The 20,214-nt window shown below is 46.0% G+C and overlaps 1 protein-coding gene across 4 annotated transcripts in view; it reads left to right on the forward strand.

Annotated features, from left to right (window-relative positions):
- The window catches only part of FBXW11 (F-box and WD repeat domain containing 11), a 486,480-nt gene that overhangs the window by 291,560 nt on the left and 174,706 nt on the right, over positions 1–20,214 (forward strand). For all 4 annotated transcript variants that reach the window (XM_069199326.1, XM_069199329.1, XM_069199328.1 and 1 more), the window contains one exon: positions 17,955–18,204. In XM_069199326.1, coding sequence (XP_069055427.1) covers positions 17,955–18,204 — 250 coding nt within the window. The remainder of the gene's footprint in view (positions 1–17,954; positions 18,205–20,214) is intronic.

Consider the following 20,214-nt stretch of genomic DNA (forward strand, 5'->3'; position numbering starts at 1 on the left):
TCTAAAAGTCAGAGTCACCTCAGCTCAGGACACCTTAGGGGCTGTCCTGACTGGCCAGTGACTCCTCCTTGTTGCTTTCTTTGCTCCCTCCAGCCTTGCCGCCAAAAGTGGGGGCCGTGGCCGGAGGGGGCGGGCAACTCCACTAAGCTGGATTGCCCTGCTGGGCTGTGACAAAGGGGTGAGCCTTTGAGGCTCACCGCCAGGTGTCACAGCTCCTGCCTGGGGGAGGTGTTAGCATCTCCACCCAGTGCAGGCTTTGTTACTGGCCTCAGAGTGACAAAGGCACTCTCCCCATGGGGCCAGCAACATGTCTCTGGTGTGGCAGGCTGCTGGAACTAGTCAGCCTACACAGACAGTCGGTTAAGTTTCAGGGGGCACCTCTAAGGTGCCCTCTGGGGTGTATTTTGCAATAAAATGTACACTGGCATCAGTGTGCATTTATTGTGCTGAGAAGTTTGATACCAAACTTCCCAGTTTTCAGTGTAGCCATTATGGTGCTGTGGAGTTCGTGTTTGACAGACTCCCAGACCATATACTCTTATGGCTACCCTGCACTTACAATGTCTAAGGTTTTGTTTAGACACTGTAGGGGTACCATGCTCATGCACTGGTACCCTCACCTATGGTATAGTGCACCCTGCCTTAGGGCTGTAAGGCCTGCTAGAGGGGTGTCTTACCTATACTGCATAGGCAGTGAGAGGCTGGCATGGCACCCTGAGGGGAGTGCCATGTCGACTTACTCGTTTTGTCCCCACTAGCACACACAAGCTGGCAAGCAGTGTGTCTGTGCTGAGTGAGAGGTCTCCAGGGTGGCATAAGACATGCTGCAGCCCTTAGAGACCTTCCTTGGCATCAGGGCCCTTGGTACTAGAAGTACCAGTTACAAGGGACTTATCTGGATGCCAGGGTCTGCCAATTGTGGATACAAAAGTACAGGTTAGGGAAAGAACACTGGTGCTGGGGCCTGGTTAGCAGGCCTCAGCACACTTTCAATTGTAAACATAGCATCAGCAAAGGCAAAAAGTCAGGGGGCAACCATGCCAAGGAGGCATTTCCTTACACAACCCCCCCCCCAAACGAAAGAGGATGAGACTAACCTTTCCCAAGAGAGTCTTCATTTTCTAAGTGGAAGAACCTGGAAAGGCCATCTGCATTGGCATGGGCAGTCCCAGGTCTGTGTTCCACTATAAAGTCCATTCCCTGTAGGGAGATGGACCACCTCAACAGTTTAGGATTTTCACCTTTCATTTTCATCAGCCATTTGAGAGGTCTGTGGTCAGTTTGAACTAGGAAGTGAGTCCCAAAGAGGTATGGTCTCAGCTTCTTCAGGGACCAAACCACAGCAAAGGCCTCCCTCTCAATGGCACTCCAACGCTGCTCCCTGGGGAGTAACCTCCTGCTAATGAAAGCAACAGGCTGGTCAAGGCCATCATCATTTGTTTGGGACAAAACTGCCCCTATCCCATGTTCAGAGGCATCAGTCTGCACAATGAACTGCTTAGAATAATCTGGAGCTTTTAGAACTGGTGCTGAGCACATTGCTTGTTTCAGGGTGTCAAAGGCCTGTTGGCATTCCACAGTCCAGTTCACTTTCTTGGGCATTTTCTTGGAGGTGAGTTCAGTGAGGGCTGTCACAATGGATCCATATCCCTTCACAAACCTCCTGTAATACCCAGTCAAGCCAAGGAATGCCCTGACTTGAGTCTGGGTTTTTGGAGCTACCCAGTCCAGAATAGTCTGGATCTTGGGTTGGAGTGGCTGAACTTGGCCTCCACCTACAAGGTGGCCCAAGTAAACCACAGTTCCCTGCCCTATCTGGCATTTGGATGCCTTGATAGAGAGGCCTGCAGATTGCAGAGCCCTCAAAACCTTCTTCAGGTGGACCAGGTGATCCTGCCAGGTGGAGCTAAAGACAGCAATATCATCAAGATAAGCTGTGCTAAAGGACTCCAAGCCAGCAAGGACTTGATTCACCAACCTTTGGAAGGTGGCAGGGGCATTCTTTAAACCAAAGGGCATAACCGTAAACTGATAATGCCCATCAGGTGTGGAGAATGCTGTTTTCTCTTTTGCTCCAGGTGCCATTTTTATTTGCCAGTACCCTGCTGTCAAGTCAAAGGTACTTAAGAATTTGGCAGCACCTAATTTGTCTATGAGCTCATCAGCTCTTGGAATTGGATGAGCATCTGTCTTGGTGACAGAATTGAGCCCTCTGTAGTCCACACAAAACCTCATCTCTTTCTTTCCATCTTTGGTGTGAGGTTTGGGGACTAAGACCACTGGGCTAGCCCAGGGGCTGTCAGAGCGCTCAATTACTCCCAATTCCAGCATCTTGTGGACTTCCACCTTGATGCTTTCCTTAACATGGTCAGACTGTCTAAAGATTTTGTTCTTGACAGGCATGCTGTCTCCTGTGTCCACATCATGGGTACACAGGTGTGTCTGACCAGGGGTTAAGGAGAAGAGTTCAGGAAACTGTTGTAGGACTCTCCTACAATCAGCTTGCTGTTGGCCAGAGAGGGTGTCTGAGTAGATCACTCCATCTACTGTGCCATCTTTTGGGTCTGATGACAGAAGATCAGGGAGAGGTTCACTCTCTGCCTCCTGATCCTCATCTGTTACCATCAACAGATTGACATCAGCCCTGTCATGGAAGAGCTTAAGGCGGTTCACATGGATCACCCTCTTGGGGCTCCTGCTTGTGCCCAGGTCCACCAGGTAGGTGACCTGACTCTTCCTTTCTAGTACTGGGTAAGGGCCACTCCATTTGTCCTGGAGTGCCCTGGGAGCCACAGGCTCCAGAACCCAGACTTTCTGCCCTGGTTGGAACTCCACCAGTGCAGCCTTTTGGTCATACCAAAACTTCTGGAGCTGTTGGCTGGCCTCAAGGTTTTTGGTTGCCTTTTCCATGTACTCTGCCATTCTAGAGCGAAGGCCAAGTACATAGTCCACTATGTCCTGTTTAGGCTCATGGAGAGGTCTCTCCCAGCCTTCTTTAACAAGGGCAAGTGGTCCCCTTACAGGATGACCAAACAGAAGTTCAAAGGGTGAGAATCCTACTCCCTTCTGTGGCACCTCTCTGTAAGCGAAAAGCAGGCATGGCAAGAGGACATCCCATCTCCTTTTGAGTTTTTCTGGGAGCCCCATGATCATGCCCTTTAATGTCTTGTTGAATCTCTCAACTAAGCCATTAGTTTGTGGATGGTATGGTGTAGTGAATTTATAAGTCACCCCACACTCATTCCACATGTGCTTTAGGTATGCTGACATGAAGTTGGTACCTCTGTCAGACACCACCTCCTTAGGGAAACCCACTCTGGTAAAGATACCAATGAGGGCCTTGGCTACTGCAGGGGCAGTAGTCGACCTAAGGGGAATAGCTTCAGGATACCTGGTAGCATGATCCACTACTACCAGGATATACATATTTCCTGAGGCTGTGGGAGGTTCTAGTGGACCAACTATGTCCACACCCACTCTTTCAAAGGGAACCCCCCACCACTGGAAGTGGAATGAGGGGGGCCTTTGGGTGCCCACCTGTCTTACCACTGGCTTGACAGGTGGGGCAGGAGAGGCAAAACTCCTTAACCATGTTGGACATATTGGGCCAGTAGAAGTGGTTGACTAACCTCTCCCACGTCTTGGTTTGTCCCAAATGTCCAGCAAGGGGAATGTCATGGGCCAATGTTAGGATGAACTTCCTGAACAGCTGAGGCACTACCACTCTCCTAGTGGCACCAGGTTTGGGGTCTCTGGCCTCAGTGTACAGGAGTCCATCTTCCCAATAGACCCTATGCGTTCCATTTTTCTTGCCTTTGGACTCTTCAGCAGCTTGCTGCCTAAGGCCTTCAAGAGAGGGACAGGTTTCTTGTCCCTTACACAGCTCCTCCCTTGAGGGTCCCCCTGGGCCTAAGAGCTCAACCTGATAAGGTTCAAGCTCCAGAGGCTCAGTTCCCTCAGAGGGCAGAACTTCTTCCTGAGAAGAGAGGTTCCCTTTCTTTTGCTGTGTTGCAGTTGGTTTCCCAACTGACTTTCCTGTTCTCTTGGTAGGCTGGGCCATTCTTCCAGACTCCAGCTCTACTTGTTCACCCTGTGCCTTGCACTGTGCTCTTGTTTTCACACACACCAGTTCAGGGATACCCAGCATTGCTGCATGGGTTTTTAGTTCTACCTCAGCCCATGCTGAGGACTCCAGGTCATTTCCAAGCAGACAGTCCACTGGGATATTTGAGGAGACCACCACCTGTTTCAGGCCATTGACCCCTCCCCATTCTAAAGTAACCATTGCCATGGGATGTACTTTTCTCTGATTGTCAGCGTTGGTGACTGTGTACGTTTTTCCAGTCAGGTATTGGCCAGGGGAAACCAGTTTCTCTGTCACCATGGTGACACTGGCACCTGTATCCCTCAGGCCCTCTATTCTAGTCCCATTAATTAAGAGTTGCTGCCTGTATTTTTGCATGTTAGGCGGCCAGACAGCTAGTGTGGCTAAATCCACCCCACCCTCAGAAACTAGAGTAGCTTCAGTGTGGACCCTGATTTGCTCTGGGCACACTGTTGATCCCACTTGGAGACTAGCCATACCAGTGTTACCTGGATGGGAGTTTGGAGTGGAACCTTTCTTGGGACAGGCCTTGTCTCCAGTTTGGTGTCCATGCTGTTTACAGCTATGACACCAGGCCTTTTTGGGATCAAAGTTTTTACCCTTGTACCCATTGTTTTGTGAAGAGGCTCTGGGCCCACCCTCCTGTGCAGGTTTTTGGGGGCCTGTAGAAGACTCTTTACTATTTTTAGTTTTGGTTGTCTCATCACCCTTCCCCTGGGGAGTCTTTGTGACCCCTTTCTTTTGGTCACCCCCTGTTGAAGTCTTGGACACCCTTGTCTTGACCCAATGGTCCGCCTTCTTTCCCAATTCTTGGGGAGAAATTGGTCCTAGGTCTACCAGATGCTGATGCAGTTTATCATTGAAACAATTACTCAATAGGTGTTCTTTCACAAATAAATTGTACAGCCCATCATAATTACTTACACCACTGCCTTGAATCCAACCATCTAGTGTTTTCACTGAGTAGTCAACAAAGTCAACCCAGGTCTGGCTCGAGGATTTTTTAGCCCCCCTGAACCTAATCCTGTACTCCTCAGTGGAGAATCCAAAGCCCTCAATCAGGGTACCCTTCATGAGGTCATAAGATTCTGCATCTTTTCCAGAGAGTGTGTGGAGTCTATCCCTACACTTTCCAGTGAACATTTCCCAAAGGAGAGCACCCCAGTGAGATCTGTTCACTTTTCTGGTTACACAAGCCCTCTCAAAAGCTGTGAACCACTTGGTGATGTCATCACCATCTTCAAATTTTGTCACAATCCCTTTGGGGATTTTTAACATGTCAGGAGAATCTCTGACCCTATTTATATTGCTGCCATCATTGATGGGTCCTAGGCCCATCTCTTGTCTTTCCCTTTCTATGGCTAGGAGCTGTCTCTCTAAAGCCAATCTTTTGGCCATCCTGGCTAACAGGAGGTCATCTTCACTGAGAGCATCCTCAGTGATTTCAGAAATGTGGGACCCTCCTGTGAGGGACTCACTATTTCTGACTAACACAGTTGGAGACAGGACTTGAGGGGTCCTGTTCTCCCTATTTAGGACTGGAGGAGGGACATTGGCCTCCAAGTCACTAATTTCTTCCTCTGTGAGGTCATCATCAGAGGGGTTGGCTTTTTCAAACTCTGCCAACAGCTCCTGGAGCTGAATTTTGGTAGGTCTGGAGCCAATGGTTATTTTTTTGATATTACAGAGAGACCTTAGCTCCCTCATCTTAAGATGGAGGTAAGGTGTGGTGTCGAGTTCCACCACATTCATCTCTGTATCAGACATTATTTTGCTAAGAGTTGGAAGACTTTTTAAAGAATCTAAAACTGTTTCTAGAATCTAATTTCAAACTTTTAACAAACTTTTAAACTCTAAAAGACAATGCTAAATAGGGACTTAACACACAAGGCCCTAGCAGGACTTTTAAGAATTTAGAAAAATTTCAAATTGCAAAAATGAATTTCTAATGACAATTTTGGAATTTGTCGTGTGATCAGGTATTGGCTGAGTAGTCCAGCAAATGCAAAGTCTTGTACCCCACCGCTGATCCACCAATGTAGGAAGTTGGCTCTGTATGTGCTACTTCAAAGTAAGGAATAGCATGCACAGAGTCCATGGGTTCCCCTTAGAGGTAAGATAGTGGCAAAAAGAGATAATACTAATGCTCTATTTTGTGGTAGTGTGGTCGAGCAGTAGGCTTATCCAAGGAGTAGTGTTAAGCATTTGTTGTACATACACACAGGCAATAAATGAGGAACACACACTCAGAGACAAATCCAGCCAATAGGTTTTTATATAGAAAAATATCTTTTCTTAGTTTATTTTAAGAACCACAGGTTCAAATTCTACATGTAATATCTCATTCGAAAGGTATTGCAGGTAAGTACTTTAGGAACTTCAAATCATCAAAATTGCATGTATACTTTTCAAGTTATTCACAAATAGCTGTTTTAAAAGTGGACACTTAGTGCAATTTTCACAGTTCCTAGGGGAGGTAAGTATTTGTTAGGTTAACCAGGTAAGTAAGGCACTTACAGGGCTTAGTTCTTGGTCCAAGGTAGCCCACCGTTGGGGGTTCAGAGCAACCCCAAAGTCACCACACCAGCAGCTCAGGGCCGGTCAGGTGCAGAGTTCAAAGTGGTGCCCAAAACACATAGGCTAGAATGGAGAGAAGGGGGTGCCCCGGTTCCGGTCTGCTTGCAGGTAAGTACCCGCGTCTTCGGAGGGCAGACCAGGGGGGTTTTGTAGGGCACCGGGGGGGACACAAGCCCACACAGAAATTTCACCCTCAGCAGCGCGGGGGCGGCCGGGTGCAGTGTAGAAACAAGCGTCGGGTTTGTAATGGAAGTCAATGGGAGATCTAGGGATCTCTTCAGCGCTGCAGGCAGGCAAGGGGGGGGTTCCTCGGGGAAACCTCCACTTGGTCAAGGGAGAGGGACTCCTGGGGGTCACTCCTCCAGTGAAAGTCCGGTCCTTCCGGTCCTGGGGGCTGCGGGTGCAGGGTCTCTCCCAGGTGTCGGGACTTAGGATTCAAAGAGTCGCGGTCAGGGGAAGCCTCGGGATTCCCTCTGCAGGCGGCGCTGTGGGGGCTCAGGGGGGACAGGTTTTTGTACTCACAGTCTTAGAGTAGTCCTGGGGTCCCTCCTGAGGTGTTGGATCGCCACCAGCCGAGTCGGGGTCGCCGGGTGCAGTGTTGCAAGTCTCACGCTTCTTGCGGGGAGCTTGCAGGGTTCTTTAACGTTGCTGGAAACAAAGTTGCAGCTTTTCTTGGAGCAGGTCCGCTGTCCTCGGGAGTTTCTTGTCTTTTCGAAGCAGGGGCAGTCCTCAGGATGTCGAGGTCGCTGGTCCCTTTGGAAGGCGTCGCTGGAGCAGGATCTTTGGAAGGCAGGAGACAGGCCGGTGAGTTTCTGGAGCCAAGGCAGTTGTCGTCTTCTGGTCTTCCTCTGCAGGGGTTTTCAGCTAGGCAGTCCTTCTTCTTGTAGTTGCAGGAATCTAATTTTCTATGGTTCAGGGTAGCCCTTAAATACTAAATTTAAGGGCGTGTTTAGGTCTGGGGGGTTAGTAGCCAATGGCTACTAGCCCTGAGGGTGGGTACACCCTCTTTGTGCCTCCTCCCAAGGGGAGGGGGTCACAATCCTAACCCTATTGGGGGAATCCTCCATCTGCAAGATGGAGGATTTCTAAAAGTCAGAGTCACCTCAGCTCAGGACACCTTAGGGGCTGTCCTGACTGGCCAGTGACTCCTCCTTGTTGCTTTCTTTGCTCCCTCCAGCCTTGCCGCCAAAAGTGGGGGCCGTGGCCGGAGGGGGCGGGCAACTCCACTAAGCTGGAGTGCCCTGCTGGGCTGTGACAAAGGGGTGAGCCTTTGAGGCTCACCGCCAGGTGTCACAGCTCCTGCCTGGGGGAGGTGTTAGCATCTCCACCCAGTGCAGGCTTTGTTACTGGCCTCAGAGTGACAAAGGCACTCTCCCCATGGGGCCAGCAACATGTCTCTGGTGTGGCAGGCTGCTGGAACTAGTCAGCCTACACAGACAGTCGGTTAAGTTTCATGGAGCACCTCTAAGGTGCCCTCTGGGGTGTATTTTGCAATAAAATGTACTCTGGCATCAGTGTGCATTTATTGTGCTGAGAAGTTTGATACCAAACTTCCCAGTTTTCAGTGTAGCCATTATGGTGCTGTGGAGTTCGTGTTTGACAGACTCCCAGACCATATACTCTTATGGCTACCCTGCACTTACAATGTCTAAGGTTTTGTTTAGACACTGTAGGGGTACCATGCTCATGCACTGGTACCCTCACCTATGGTATAGTGCACCCTGCCTTAGGGCTGTAAGGCCTGCTAGAGGGGTGTCTTACCTATACTGCATAGGCAGTGAGAGGCTGGCATGGCACCCTGAGGGGAGTGCCATGTCGACTTACTCGTTTTGTCCCCACTAGCACACACAAGCTGGCAAGCAGTGTGTCTGTGCTGAGTGAGAGGTCTCCAGGGTGGCATAAGACATGCTGCAGCCCTTAGAGACCTTCCTTGGCATCAGGGCCCTTGGTACTAGAAGTACCAGTTACAAGGGACTTATCTGGATGCCAGGGTCTGCCAATTGTGGATACAAAAGTACAGGTTAGGGAAAGAACACTGGTGCTGGGGCCTGGTTAGCAGGCCTCAGCACACTTTCAATTGTAAACATAGCATCAGCAAAGGCAAAAAGTCAGGGGGCAACCATGCCAAGGAGGCATTTCCTTACACTCAACCTCGTGACTCAAAAGACTTCTTCGAAGAAAAACAACTTGCGCAACTCCGGACCCAACACTAATGGCAGGAGTATACAGAGAATGTGATTCTACAGCACAACTTGCCACAATCGGATGGTTACAGGGTAAGTAGCATATTCCTTTTTGAGGTTACGGCTTGGGACCTTGCTTTCAGCTTGCATGTTTTGGCTCAAGAGGTTGCTTCATTGTGTTGTTTTATTTCTAGGGAATCTGTAAGCAACGTAGACGTCCAGTAATTACCAAAGATATTCCTTAAGGGAAAGGCAGACTTTATTATCTTTACCATTTCATGTTCAGGAAAAACGTGATCTATTGGCTTTACCAATACTTGTTTACTGTAGAGTTGCAATATAACTTGTTACCAACTGAGGGTAACAATCGCTTTGTGTGAGTGAATTTTGCTAAACATATACATAATGTTCATCTTGAATAAAACAATGGTACATTTTCATTTCCTGAGAGGTGGCCTTTGTTTGGTAATCATTGGCACACTATACCCAGGGATTCATTTTCTTGTATTTGTACCTAAGAAATCTACCTTTTAAGATACATTCCCTGTGACACGTCATACTTGATGGAATTTGTATGGTACTGGGTATCACATGCGTATAGAATGTTTTAATTTACAGTGTGAGCATCTTCTGACTTATTTTGCTATGCATCGCTAATTAACGTTAAAAATCAGTGTGCTTGTCTGTGATTTGCCACTAAAGTCTGTCTTTGCCCATTCTTTCAAGGCTAAATGTGGTTATCAGATTAATTATTTTTGTCTCACAAATTCAAGTTTGACTGGGATCGTAGAGCTACACTAAACAATATTTTCTTACCCAAGTAGCGAACTGAAAAGTTGCTGGAGCGTCAAACTTCTCAATCACCCCTTTAGTAACCAATTACTGGATCAGATACAAACGACATTGACTATCCTTAATTCGATCGGACATTATGAGGGCAGAAATGATGCTGGGAGACACTGGGAAGCAAGACGACGTTGCTGAGACACTAAAAGACGAAAGACTAATCGAAGGCTTGATCACCATAGAGCTGAGAGCTAGTGCCCCCCCCAAAAAAAATGTTATGAGATTTAGTTTGGACCCATTTACCTGTAAGCTTACAGTCCAGAGGAGCCAATATAGAGATGGGGGAGAACCAAAGACAACAAAGGGAGACTCTTACCTTCAAGCAATAGATTGACTCACTCAACCAGACTCATTAGACCTGGGACTGACTAGAGACACAACAGCAGATGGAACCCAGGAAGGAAATTGTAAAGAAATGGCTCCCTGTTGCAGTTACCCCCCACTTTTTGCCTGATACTGATGCTGATTTGACTGAGAAGTGTGCTGGGACCCTGCTAACCAGGCCCCAGCACCAGTTTTCTTTCACCTAAAATGTACCATTGTTTCCACAATTGGCACAACCCTGGCACCTAGGTAAGTCCCTTGTAACTGGTACCCCTGGTACCAAGGGCCCTGATGCCAGGGAAGGTCTCTAAGGGCTGCAGCATGTCTTATGCCACCCTAGGGACCCCTCACTCAGCACAGACACACTGCTTGCCAGCTTGTGTGTGCTGATGGGGAGAAAATGACTAAGTCGACATGGCACTCCCCTCAGGGTGCCATGCCAACCTCCCACTGCCTGTGGCATAGGTAAGTCACCCCTCTAGTAGGCCTTACAGCCCTAAGGCAGGGTGCACTATACCACAGGTGAGGGCATATGTGCATGAGCACTATGCCCCTACAGTGTCTAAGCAAAACCTTAGACATTGTAAGTGCAGGGTAGCCATAAGAGTATATGGGCTGGGAGTCTGTCAAAAACGAACTCCACAGCTCCATAATGGCTACACTGAATACTGGGAAGTTTAGTATCAAACTTCTCAGAATAATAAACCCACACTGATGCCAGTGTTGGATTTATTAAAAAATGCACACAGAGGGCATCTTAGAGATACCCCCTGTATTTTACCCAATTGTTCAGTGCAGGACTGACTGGTCTGTGCCAGCCTGCTGCTGAGAGACGAGTGTCTGACCTCATGCGGTGAGAGCCTTTGTGCTCTCTGAGGACAGAAACAAAGCCTGCTCTGGGTGGAGGTGCTTCACACCTCCCCCCTGCAGGAACTGTAACACCTAGCCATGAGCTTCAAAGGCTCAAGCTTCGTGTTACAATGCCCCAGGGCACTCCAGCTAGTGGAGATGCCCGCCTCCTGGACCCAGCCCCCACTTTTGGCGGCAAGTCCAGGAGAGATAATGAGAAAAACAAGGAGGAGTCACTGGCCAGTCAGGACAGCCCCTAAGGTGTCCTGAGCTGAGGTGACTCTGACTTTTAGAAATCCTCCATCTTGCAGATGGAGGATTCCCCCAATAGGATTAGGGATGTGACCCCCTCCCCTTGGGAGGAGGCACAAAGAGGGTGTACCCACCCTCAGGGCTAGTAGCCATTGGCTACTAACCCCCCAGCCCTAAACACGCCCTTAAATTTAGTATTTAAGGGCTTCCCTGAACCTAAGAATTTAGATTCCTGCAACTACAAGAAGGACTGCCTAACTGAAAACCCCTGCAGAGGAAGACCAGAAGACAACAACTGCCTTGGCTCCAGAAACTCACCGGCCTGTCTCCTGCCTTCCAAAGAACTCTGCTCCAGCGACGCCTTCCAAAGGGACCAGCGACCCCTGAATCCTCTGGGGACTGCCCTGCTTCGACGACGACAAGAAACTCCCGAGGACAGCGGACCTGCTCCAAAAAGACTGCAACTTTGTTTCAAGAAGCAGCTTTAAAGAACCCTGCAACTCCCCGCAAGAAGCGTGAGACTTGCAACACTGCACCCGGCGACCCCGACTCTGCTGGTGGAGAACCAACACCTCAGGGAGGACCCCCGGACTACTCTACGACTGTGAGTACCAAAACCTGTCCCCCCTGAGCCCCCACAGCGCCGCCTGCAGAGGGAATCCCGAGGGTCCCGAGGCTTCCCCTGACCGCGACTCTCTGAAACCTAAGTCCCGACGCCTGGAAAAGACCCTGCACCCGCAGCCCCCAGGACCTGAAGGACCGGACTTTCACTGCAGAAGTGACCCCCAGGAGTCCCTCTCCCTTGCCCAAGTGGAGGTTTCCCTGAGGAAGCCCCCCCTTGCCTGCCTGCAGCGCTGAAGAGATCCGTTGATCTCTCATAGACTAACATTGAAAACCCGACGCTTGTTTCTACACTGCACCCGGCCGCCCCCGCGCTGCTGAGGGTGAAATTTCTGTGTGGGCTTGTGTCCCCCCCGGTGCCCTACAAAACCCCCCTGGTCTGCCCTCCGAAGACGCGGGTACTTACCTGCAAGCAGACCGGAACCGGGGCACCCCCTACTCTCCATTATAGCCTATGCGTTTTGGGCACCACTTTGAACTCTGCACCTGACTGGCCCTGAGCTGCTGGTGTGGTAACTTTGGGGTTGCTCTGAACCCCCAACGGTGGGCTACCTTGGACCAAGAACTGAACCCTGTAAGTGTCTTACTTACCTGGTAAAACTAACAAAAACTTACCTCCCCCAGGAACTGTGAAAATTGCACTAAGTGTCCACTTTTGAAATAGCTATTTGTGAATAACTTGAAAAGTATACATGCAATTGAAATAATTCAAAGTTCCTAATGTACTTACCTGCAATACCTTTCAAACAAGATATTACATGTTAAATTTGAACCTGTGGTTCTTAAAATAAACTAAGAAAATATATTTTTCTATAACAAAACCTATTGGCTGGATTTGTCTGAGTGTGTGTATCTCATTTATTGTCTATGTGTATCTACAACAAATGCTTAACACTACTCCTTGGATAAGCCTACTGCTCGACCACACTACCACAAAATAGAGCATTAGTATTATCTATTTTTACCACTATTTTACCTCTAAGGGGAACCCTTGGACTCTGTGCATGCTATTCCTTACTTTGAAATAGCACATACAGAGCCAACTTCCTACAGAAATAATCAACAAGTTATAAGGGTAGGCAGTATTGAGGGGCAATTGCTTAGAAATAATGAGCCAAAAACATCCCAGAGTCCTCTGACTAATGCTATGATCTCAATGGGAAGGGGTCCAGTCACCATGGTCTCTTGGAATGTAACAGACCTACAAAATAAGCTCATGGACCCTGATTGGCATGATTTATATTGATCAATTTCATGCCTGTCTCTTTCAAGGGACTTGGTTAACGGACCCTCCTTAGAAACTGGGCTATAAAACCTTTTTTATTAGTGCCACCTCGGTAACAAGAGGGGGGCCGTCCGGGGGGTTGGTTGTATGGGTGAAAATCTCCCTCAATGTCGAGATAAAGAAGCATGATACAGGGTCAGCTGACATCTTGTGGATAGAACTAAGTGATAAAACCAAAATACTGTTCAACCTAGACAACGTTTATTTAAGGCCCAAGAGATCAAATCAGAAATAGAAACTTTGACGGCATACTAAATAAAATCCCGATAGGAGAAACAATATTGATAGGGGGTGATTTTAATTTTAATTACGAACCTATTATTGGCCTTGAACACCTAGCAGAAGACGAAGATATAGCAAGAGCAGTTCCCCTCTTATCTACCAAAGAGGCAGTCCCCGGTACGGTTGCTGCCCTTCAACTCATGAATTTTACACTAAAGTATGGATTGAGAGCTTGCAATGGTAGAGTGGGGCAAAGCAGCGCTAATTCGAAAACTTTTCAAAGAGGTAGGGCAGGCTCAAAACTGGATTACATCATGCATAGTACGATCACATGGGAGAGGGAGGATAGTGACATTTAAAATAAATAATAGGAGAGAAAGTGATCATTTTCCGCTAGGCATAGAATTGAGGGAACACCTCCTAGATCTAGGCCCCATGAACAAGGATAAGGTGGAGCTTCAACCTATTCTCAGTAATAACCGAAGGACAGTAAAATGGCCAGCAATACTGGGCAACTTGGGTGCTATGACAAACATATACAACATATTTTCAGAATCGTTGGAACCCCAAATGCACAAAAATTCAAATGATATTCCTGTCATAGATATTCAAACATTGAGCACTGCTTTGAGGCCCTATCTCACCAAACAGATACAACAAAAGGCCGTACCTAGGTAGGGAACGGACTACCTTGTCTAATCCTTGGTACACTGCTGAATGTAGAGAGGGAAAAATACTTCTGGTAGAGGCCCTAAAGCAGAAAAATCCAATAGCAGTGCAGCAGTCAAGGGCTGGTTATAGGAAAATCTTGTCCATAGCGCAGAAAAATTGGGAAGACCAAAAATGGCATGACCTCCTAGATGCAGCCAAATGCACAGACGTAGTAGCCTTCTGGAAGATAGTCACACATGGTAGTAAAGAAGGGACATTGAACACCGAGCATCATATAGATCCCAGTGCATGGGTTATCCATTTCTCGAATCTCTACTCAATCGTCTAAATATGATCTACATCTCGCCTTGCATAGAGAATCATCTCCCTGGGGTAAATCACCAGATATACAATTTAGCCTGGAAGAAACGGTGACAGCCGTAAAAGCGATTAAAATAGGTAACGCCCTGGGTTTGGATAAAATCTGTGGGGATCTGTTTAAACATAGTATAGACATATGGGCACCCTACATAAATATAGTAATGCTATAGCAAGGGGAGAACCAGTTCCTGAGACGTGGAAAGGAGCGGAAATAATCCCAGTCTATAAAAAAAGGATCTAGACAGGACCCTGGGAATTATAGGCCAATCAGCTTAATTGACGTTTTGCAAAAAATATATGCCAGACAGCTGTAGAATAGAATAGTTAACTGGATAGATGAAAATAATATCCTAACAACATATCAGGCAGGCTTTAGGCCAAAGACTAGCACAATTGATCAGGCCTTCAGGTTACTCTCAATAATGTGGAAATATTACAAATTGAAGAGGGGTCATCTTTATATCGCATTTGTGGATTTACATGCAGCCTTTGATCTGGTCCCAAGAGATACTCTATGGGCCTCGCTAGGGAAACCAGGCATGCCGGGGAATCCCTTGCACCAGATAATAAGTCTGCACGAAAATACTTATGCAAAGGTACGGTGGGGGCCAAATGGAGAGCTGACAGATCCAATACCCATCAAGAGGGGAGTAAGGCAGGGTTGTGTGCTTGCCCCAACCCTCTTCTCCCTATACATCAATGACCTGATGGACTACCTCAAACAGAGCAATCATGATTCTCCAAGATTAAATGGAGCCCCGGTTCCTGCTCTCCTTTTTGCAGATGATACCATTTTGTTATCTCAAACTACCATGGGACTGCAGACTCTTTTGGGAAAGTTCAGCAAATATTGCACTTTGAAGGGGCTAGAGATCAATACAAACAAGACAAAATATTTGATTGTTAAACCCCATAGATCACTTAAAAGAAACATCCTCACCAATGGGCAAGAACTGGAGCGAGTCAAAAAATGTAATTACCTAGGGTTATTGTTGGATGCCATGTTATCATGTTAACAAAGCTGCAACATCTCTGGTCCATAGTTCCACAGGGATAATTAACAACTACAAAAACTCAAAAACCGAAATAGTCTCCCCAGTTTTTGAGGTCTACAGATAAAAAGCACAGGCTGCTGCATTATATGGTGCTGAACTTTGGGGAATAGCAAACCTAACATCATTAGTATCCCAAGAAAACAGCTTTGCAAAGGGAATAATAGGATTGCCACCATCTACTCCATTCGTCCCTCTTTATGACCTAAATATTAAGCAAAACTAGCAGCTTTGAGGCTATTGCTTTATTGGTGTAGGCTTTGGTCAACCCCAGATCTGATTCACTACAGGCAAGCACTAATCGAGATAATGGATCTCGACAAATCAGTTTCCCTCCCTTGGCTTCGTCACTTAAGTTCCTGTTTTTTTTAACCTAGGGCTTAAATTCTTTTGGGCCGAACCCCATACCCTCACGACACAATCAAATATTCGACTAAAGCAAGTCTATTCAGATTATCTTTCGAACAATCAAGTGAGTGTTGAGGTAGTCTGACCTTGCAATTTCCGCATATCAAGCCAAAACCAAGATCTGAGGAATGGCTAGATACAATCCAGCCTAGGCGAGCAAAACGATTATACATGAAATTCCGATATGGAATCCTTCAGATCAAGGTGTTCACCATCAGTTGGGGCCCCCAGAATGTGAATACTCTCGATTCCAACTGCGGGCTATGCAATATGGAGACTATTGAAACGGTGGAACATGTTCTACTATTTTGTAAAGCCTATGATAAGCCAAGTCAAAAATGGATTCGACCTATCTGTATAAATCTAGGATTTAGAAACCATAATGAAGTGGCAAGATTGCTAAGGTCCAGTACCATTCCCTTTGTTGTCTTTGGAATAAGATGCTTCCTGTTAGCAACATCATATGTTAGGGATAGGGAGGGCCTGAGGTTTTAGTGCAATGCAGATATATCAAATATCCATAGATAAATCTGATAGTGCAATAAATGGCCAACGGGCTTCCCATCCTGTAAGCTAATAGAACAGTGGTATTCAATTTGGCTTGGATTTAAATTTAGAAATGCTTTCAAGTATAAGGAACGATTAGAACTGTTTACTGATTTTAAAAGCACCATCTGATATTTATGTAATTATTTTTATCATGTGTAAGATTATTTTACAATGTTTTGATTGTATTATCCTTTTATGGCTCACAGCCGAATAAAGGTTTGTTTGAATTGAGTGGGGTCATAGAAGCTACACTAAACAATATTTTCTTACCCAAGTAGCGAACTGAAAACTTGCGTGGGCATCAAAATAAATGTCACACTTCTCAGTCACCCCTTTAGTAACCAATTACTCAGATGGGTCAAAAATAGTCCCTTAGGCCATTGTTGACCCCGCAGCAGATAGCAGCTTTCAGTGAGTCCATTCTGCATCATTGATACAATTCTGGCCCCTTCTGGCACCCCATTAGGCCCCATGGTGCTGCAGAAGCCTCCAGTCAGATTGCTGCTGGCATGCCCTACCCATACAGTTTGTCCCTTTTGGACCCATTACTGGGCCCATACCAGCTCCAATATAGACTTCCATTCTGGTTCCCACAGCACTGGTGCCAGTGGGTGATCCGATGCCTGACCCTGAACTTACATCAGACTACTTTCGCTATATGAGATCACAAAAGTGCAACTGTTCATTATGCATCCTTACTCTATCCTGATGCCTCTGTCACAACACAAATATCAGCAGAGGCTATATTCTTTTTTTGGTTCTGACTATAACCCTAGACAAGATACACACAGGGTCCTGCAGGACAGTTACTACACGTTGGAGGGTGATGGTCTACTACTCCCTCACTGTACTGATAATGCATTATACTTGCATTTACAAAATGCCAGTGGCATAGATACCTACCCTGAAAATGAAATTGACTCCATGGGCCATCAATGCAAGAAAGTGCCTTTCTAGTCTATAGAGCAGCTGAGGTGGTGGATTTGCTGTTGACCTCCATTGAGACACAAACACATGTTCTGACAGATATTCTCCAACCAGAGCGGTCACTGTTGAGTTCTTGATACCATTCCATCACTGGCAGCATGAAGGCTACATGTTCTGGCTGTGTGAAGTCCACGTGGACTCACTTGGTTCCACCTGCTGGTGCATAGGAACAGTGTTTTTGAAAATCTCCTATCCTGTGTGGCGTATGGGCATATTATAATATGTGGAACCGTGTTACCAAAAGTAATTTGTTCAATTGCATCTTTTAGATCTTTTGCAAACCACATTACATCGTGACTTTGCTACTTAACCAAAAAATGACAATCCTATTTCTTGTACTGTGTACAATTGCCAGTACTATAATTTAAAATGTCACAGTTTAGGCGCTTTGCAAAACGTCTTGCAAACATTTCCTACGTGGTTGCTTCCTCACTGGTTTGTCCTACACTGCATTAAGAGAAACTTTTTCTTTTTTAATTATATACTTCACTAGCATTTATTTTTTAGCAACTGTCACTAATTGTGTCATCATTGTGTAAGGGGAGGAACTGAGCTGTACTTGTACTGCAAACCATTTTGCACTGCCTGTTGAAAGATTTTACCTTATTCTCAGTAAGGTATTTCCAGATTCTGTGAATCAATTTATTGTTTTGTTTCCACAGAGTCTGGGATGTAAATACAGGAGAGGTTCTCAATACACTGATTCACCATAACGAAGCTGTACTTCATTTGCGATTCTGTAACGGTTTAATGGTAACCTGTTCAAAAGACCGATCTATTGCTGTTTGGGATATGGCTTCTCCCACTGACATTACTCTTCGACGTGTCCTAGTTGGCCATCGTGCAGCAGTTAATGTTGTGGATTTTGATGACAAGTATATTGTGTCTGCATCTGGTGACCGAACGATTAAAGTAAGTTTGTATTGTTTTTGCGTTATGCTACAGTTGAGATTTCTATATTGTTACCACTGTGGTGCTGCTGCCTTATTTTTGTATTGTATGATCATTGTATTTCTTATAGTATTTTAGTTTGCTTTACGAATTGAGCATGATATATCTTTAATTGCACATGAACTTGTTACCTGTAGGTCAGTGAAGTGGACTGTAATGTGTATGTGAAAGTGAATTGACTAGGTTTTTCAAGGAAAAAATCTCCTCCCGGCTTGTGGTTCCATGCAGCCTATTCAGATGTTTGAGTCACTTTAACTTAAAAAAGAAAAAAAAAAAAAAGAAAAAAAACCTTATTCCAAAGTAACGATCAGTTTTGCAAGCAAGGAGAGATGTATTGTTTTTTTAATCTTTTTCTTTTTTGACATCTAGTTTTCCACCATGAGATTCTCGAATATAAAAAGTGGCCTGAACAGAAAGTAGTTTTAAGGTATCTGTAATAGGCATAGTTTTTTAATTTTCAATTACACCCATTTACCAAATCAGTCACAATGTAAATTTGTCTGAAATCTGCACTCTAGCATTACTTATTTCAAAGAACAAAGTAACGACTGGTGCTCGTATATGTAGATTTTACCAGACTGAGAATAGCTGAGCCTTAAAAAAAAAAAAAAAAAAAAATAATAACTTTGAAACTGCGTGACCCACTCCTGCTCATAGGGTGTTTTTGTTGCCATACGTTTTCTTTTCACTGAATAAAGATCCCAGAGTACTGCTGCCTCTTAAAAGGATTTTTTCTGATAGAAACATTTTTGCAGTCTCATCCTTCAGCCTTGTGTAGCTTATTTTCAGCAATGAAGGAGCAGGTGTCTTGGTTACTGAAACAGTTTCTCTCCTCGTTAGTTTGCCTGCTCTTAGATTGGTGTATTTTCTGTTGTGGGTATACGTCTAAGAAGGACAAAATCAATATGTACTAGGCCTACCTTCCATATTCTCAGAAAATTAAGGACAGTAGCATCTGTCAGGAGTGAAGACTGAAGGCAGAAAGTTTGCTTGCTTTAGTGCCAAGTTTGAAAGAGCTCAGAAATGGTACTTTACATAAAAAGGGGATAGCATGTGGTGGGCTTTTCCTTCTCTTTTGCTCAGGAAAAAGACCTCCAATAACAATAAGGTGCTGGTTGGTATGCTTAAATTGCTCTCAGCGACAGGCAATCTCTTATAGCTGCTCGGTTCTGGGTTGCTTGTGGTCTGGTTCAGAGAGGGCCTGGCAGTTTGGGCTGGACTCTTCCTATTGGAACAGAATCAAGACATATTTGCATATGGCTGGGTTCAAACTGAGGTGGCATGGTGTACAAAATAAGGATGACTGGAATGCTGCCCTGAGAATTTACCAGTGGCCAATGTTAACTCAAGCATCCCATCCATCACTTTTTGTTTACTTTAGTGTGTTGCCTGAAGTGAGACAGGTATGCCCAGACATGGGTCCTGTGCTCACTTTGTCACTAGAACTAAGTTACACGTGGCGGATGAGCACATTACGGGAGAGAAAACAGTCCTAGGTTGCTTGTCTTCTGGTTCAGGGAGGACCTGGCTTGGCAGTTCGGCTGGGCTGTTCTCATTGGAGAAGGGTCAAGGCTGGCCTGATTATGGCTGGGTTCAAACTGAGGTGACATGGTGTGAAATTTAATGATGGCCTGGGGTGGGGACCTGAGTAATTACCAGTGACTGAGATTAATTCAAACATCCCAGCCATCAATTTTTCTATACTCCATGAAAAGGCCAGATCAGAACTCCACAGCCTGTCTCCAAACAATGGTTTCACTGCTGCTCTTGCTCATGGTCGATTTTGAGTCTGTCTACCTTTAACATTATCAACCCTCAATGCTTAGAGTTAGAGTACTCTTTGTTCGATCAAGAAAACTACACTCTCTCCATTACCTCTCTCCATTTTTAGCCACAACTTTGAGTGTGTTTCGTGAAGTCAGTCCCAAGGATATGCATGTGGGTTAGGCCCTGTCAAATCCTCTTTCCCTA

The sequence above is a fragment of the Pleurodeles waltl genome, chromosome 7 (genome assembly GCF_031143425.1).
Source record: "Pleurodeles waltl isolate 20211129_DDA chromosome 7, aPleWal1.hap1.20221129, whole genome shotgun sequence".
Classification (NCBI taxonomy): domain Eukaryota; kingdom Metazoa; phylum Chordata; class Amphibia; order Caudata; family Salamandridae; genus Pleurodeles; species Pleurodeles waltl.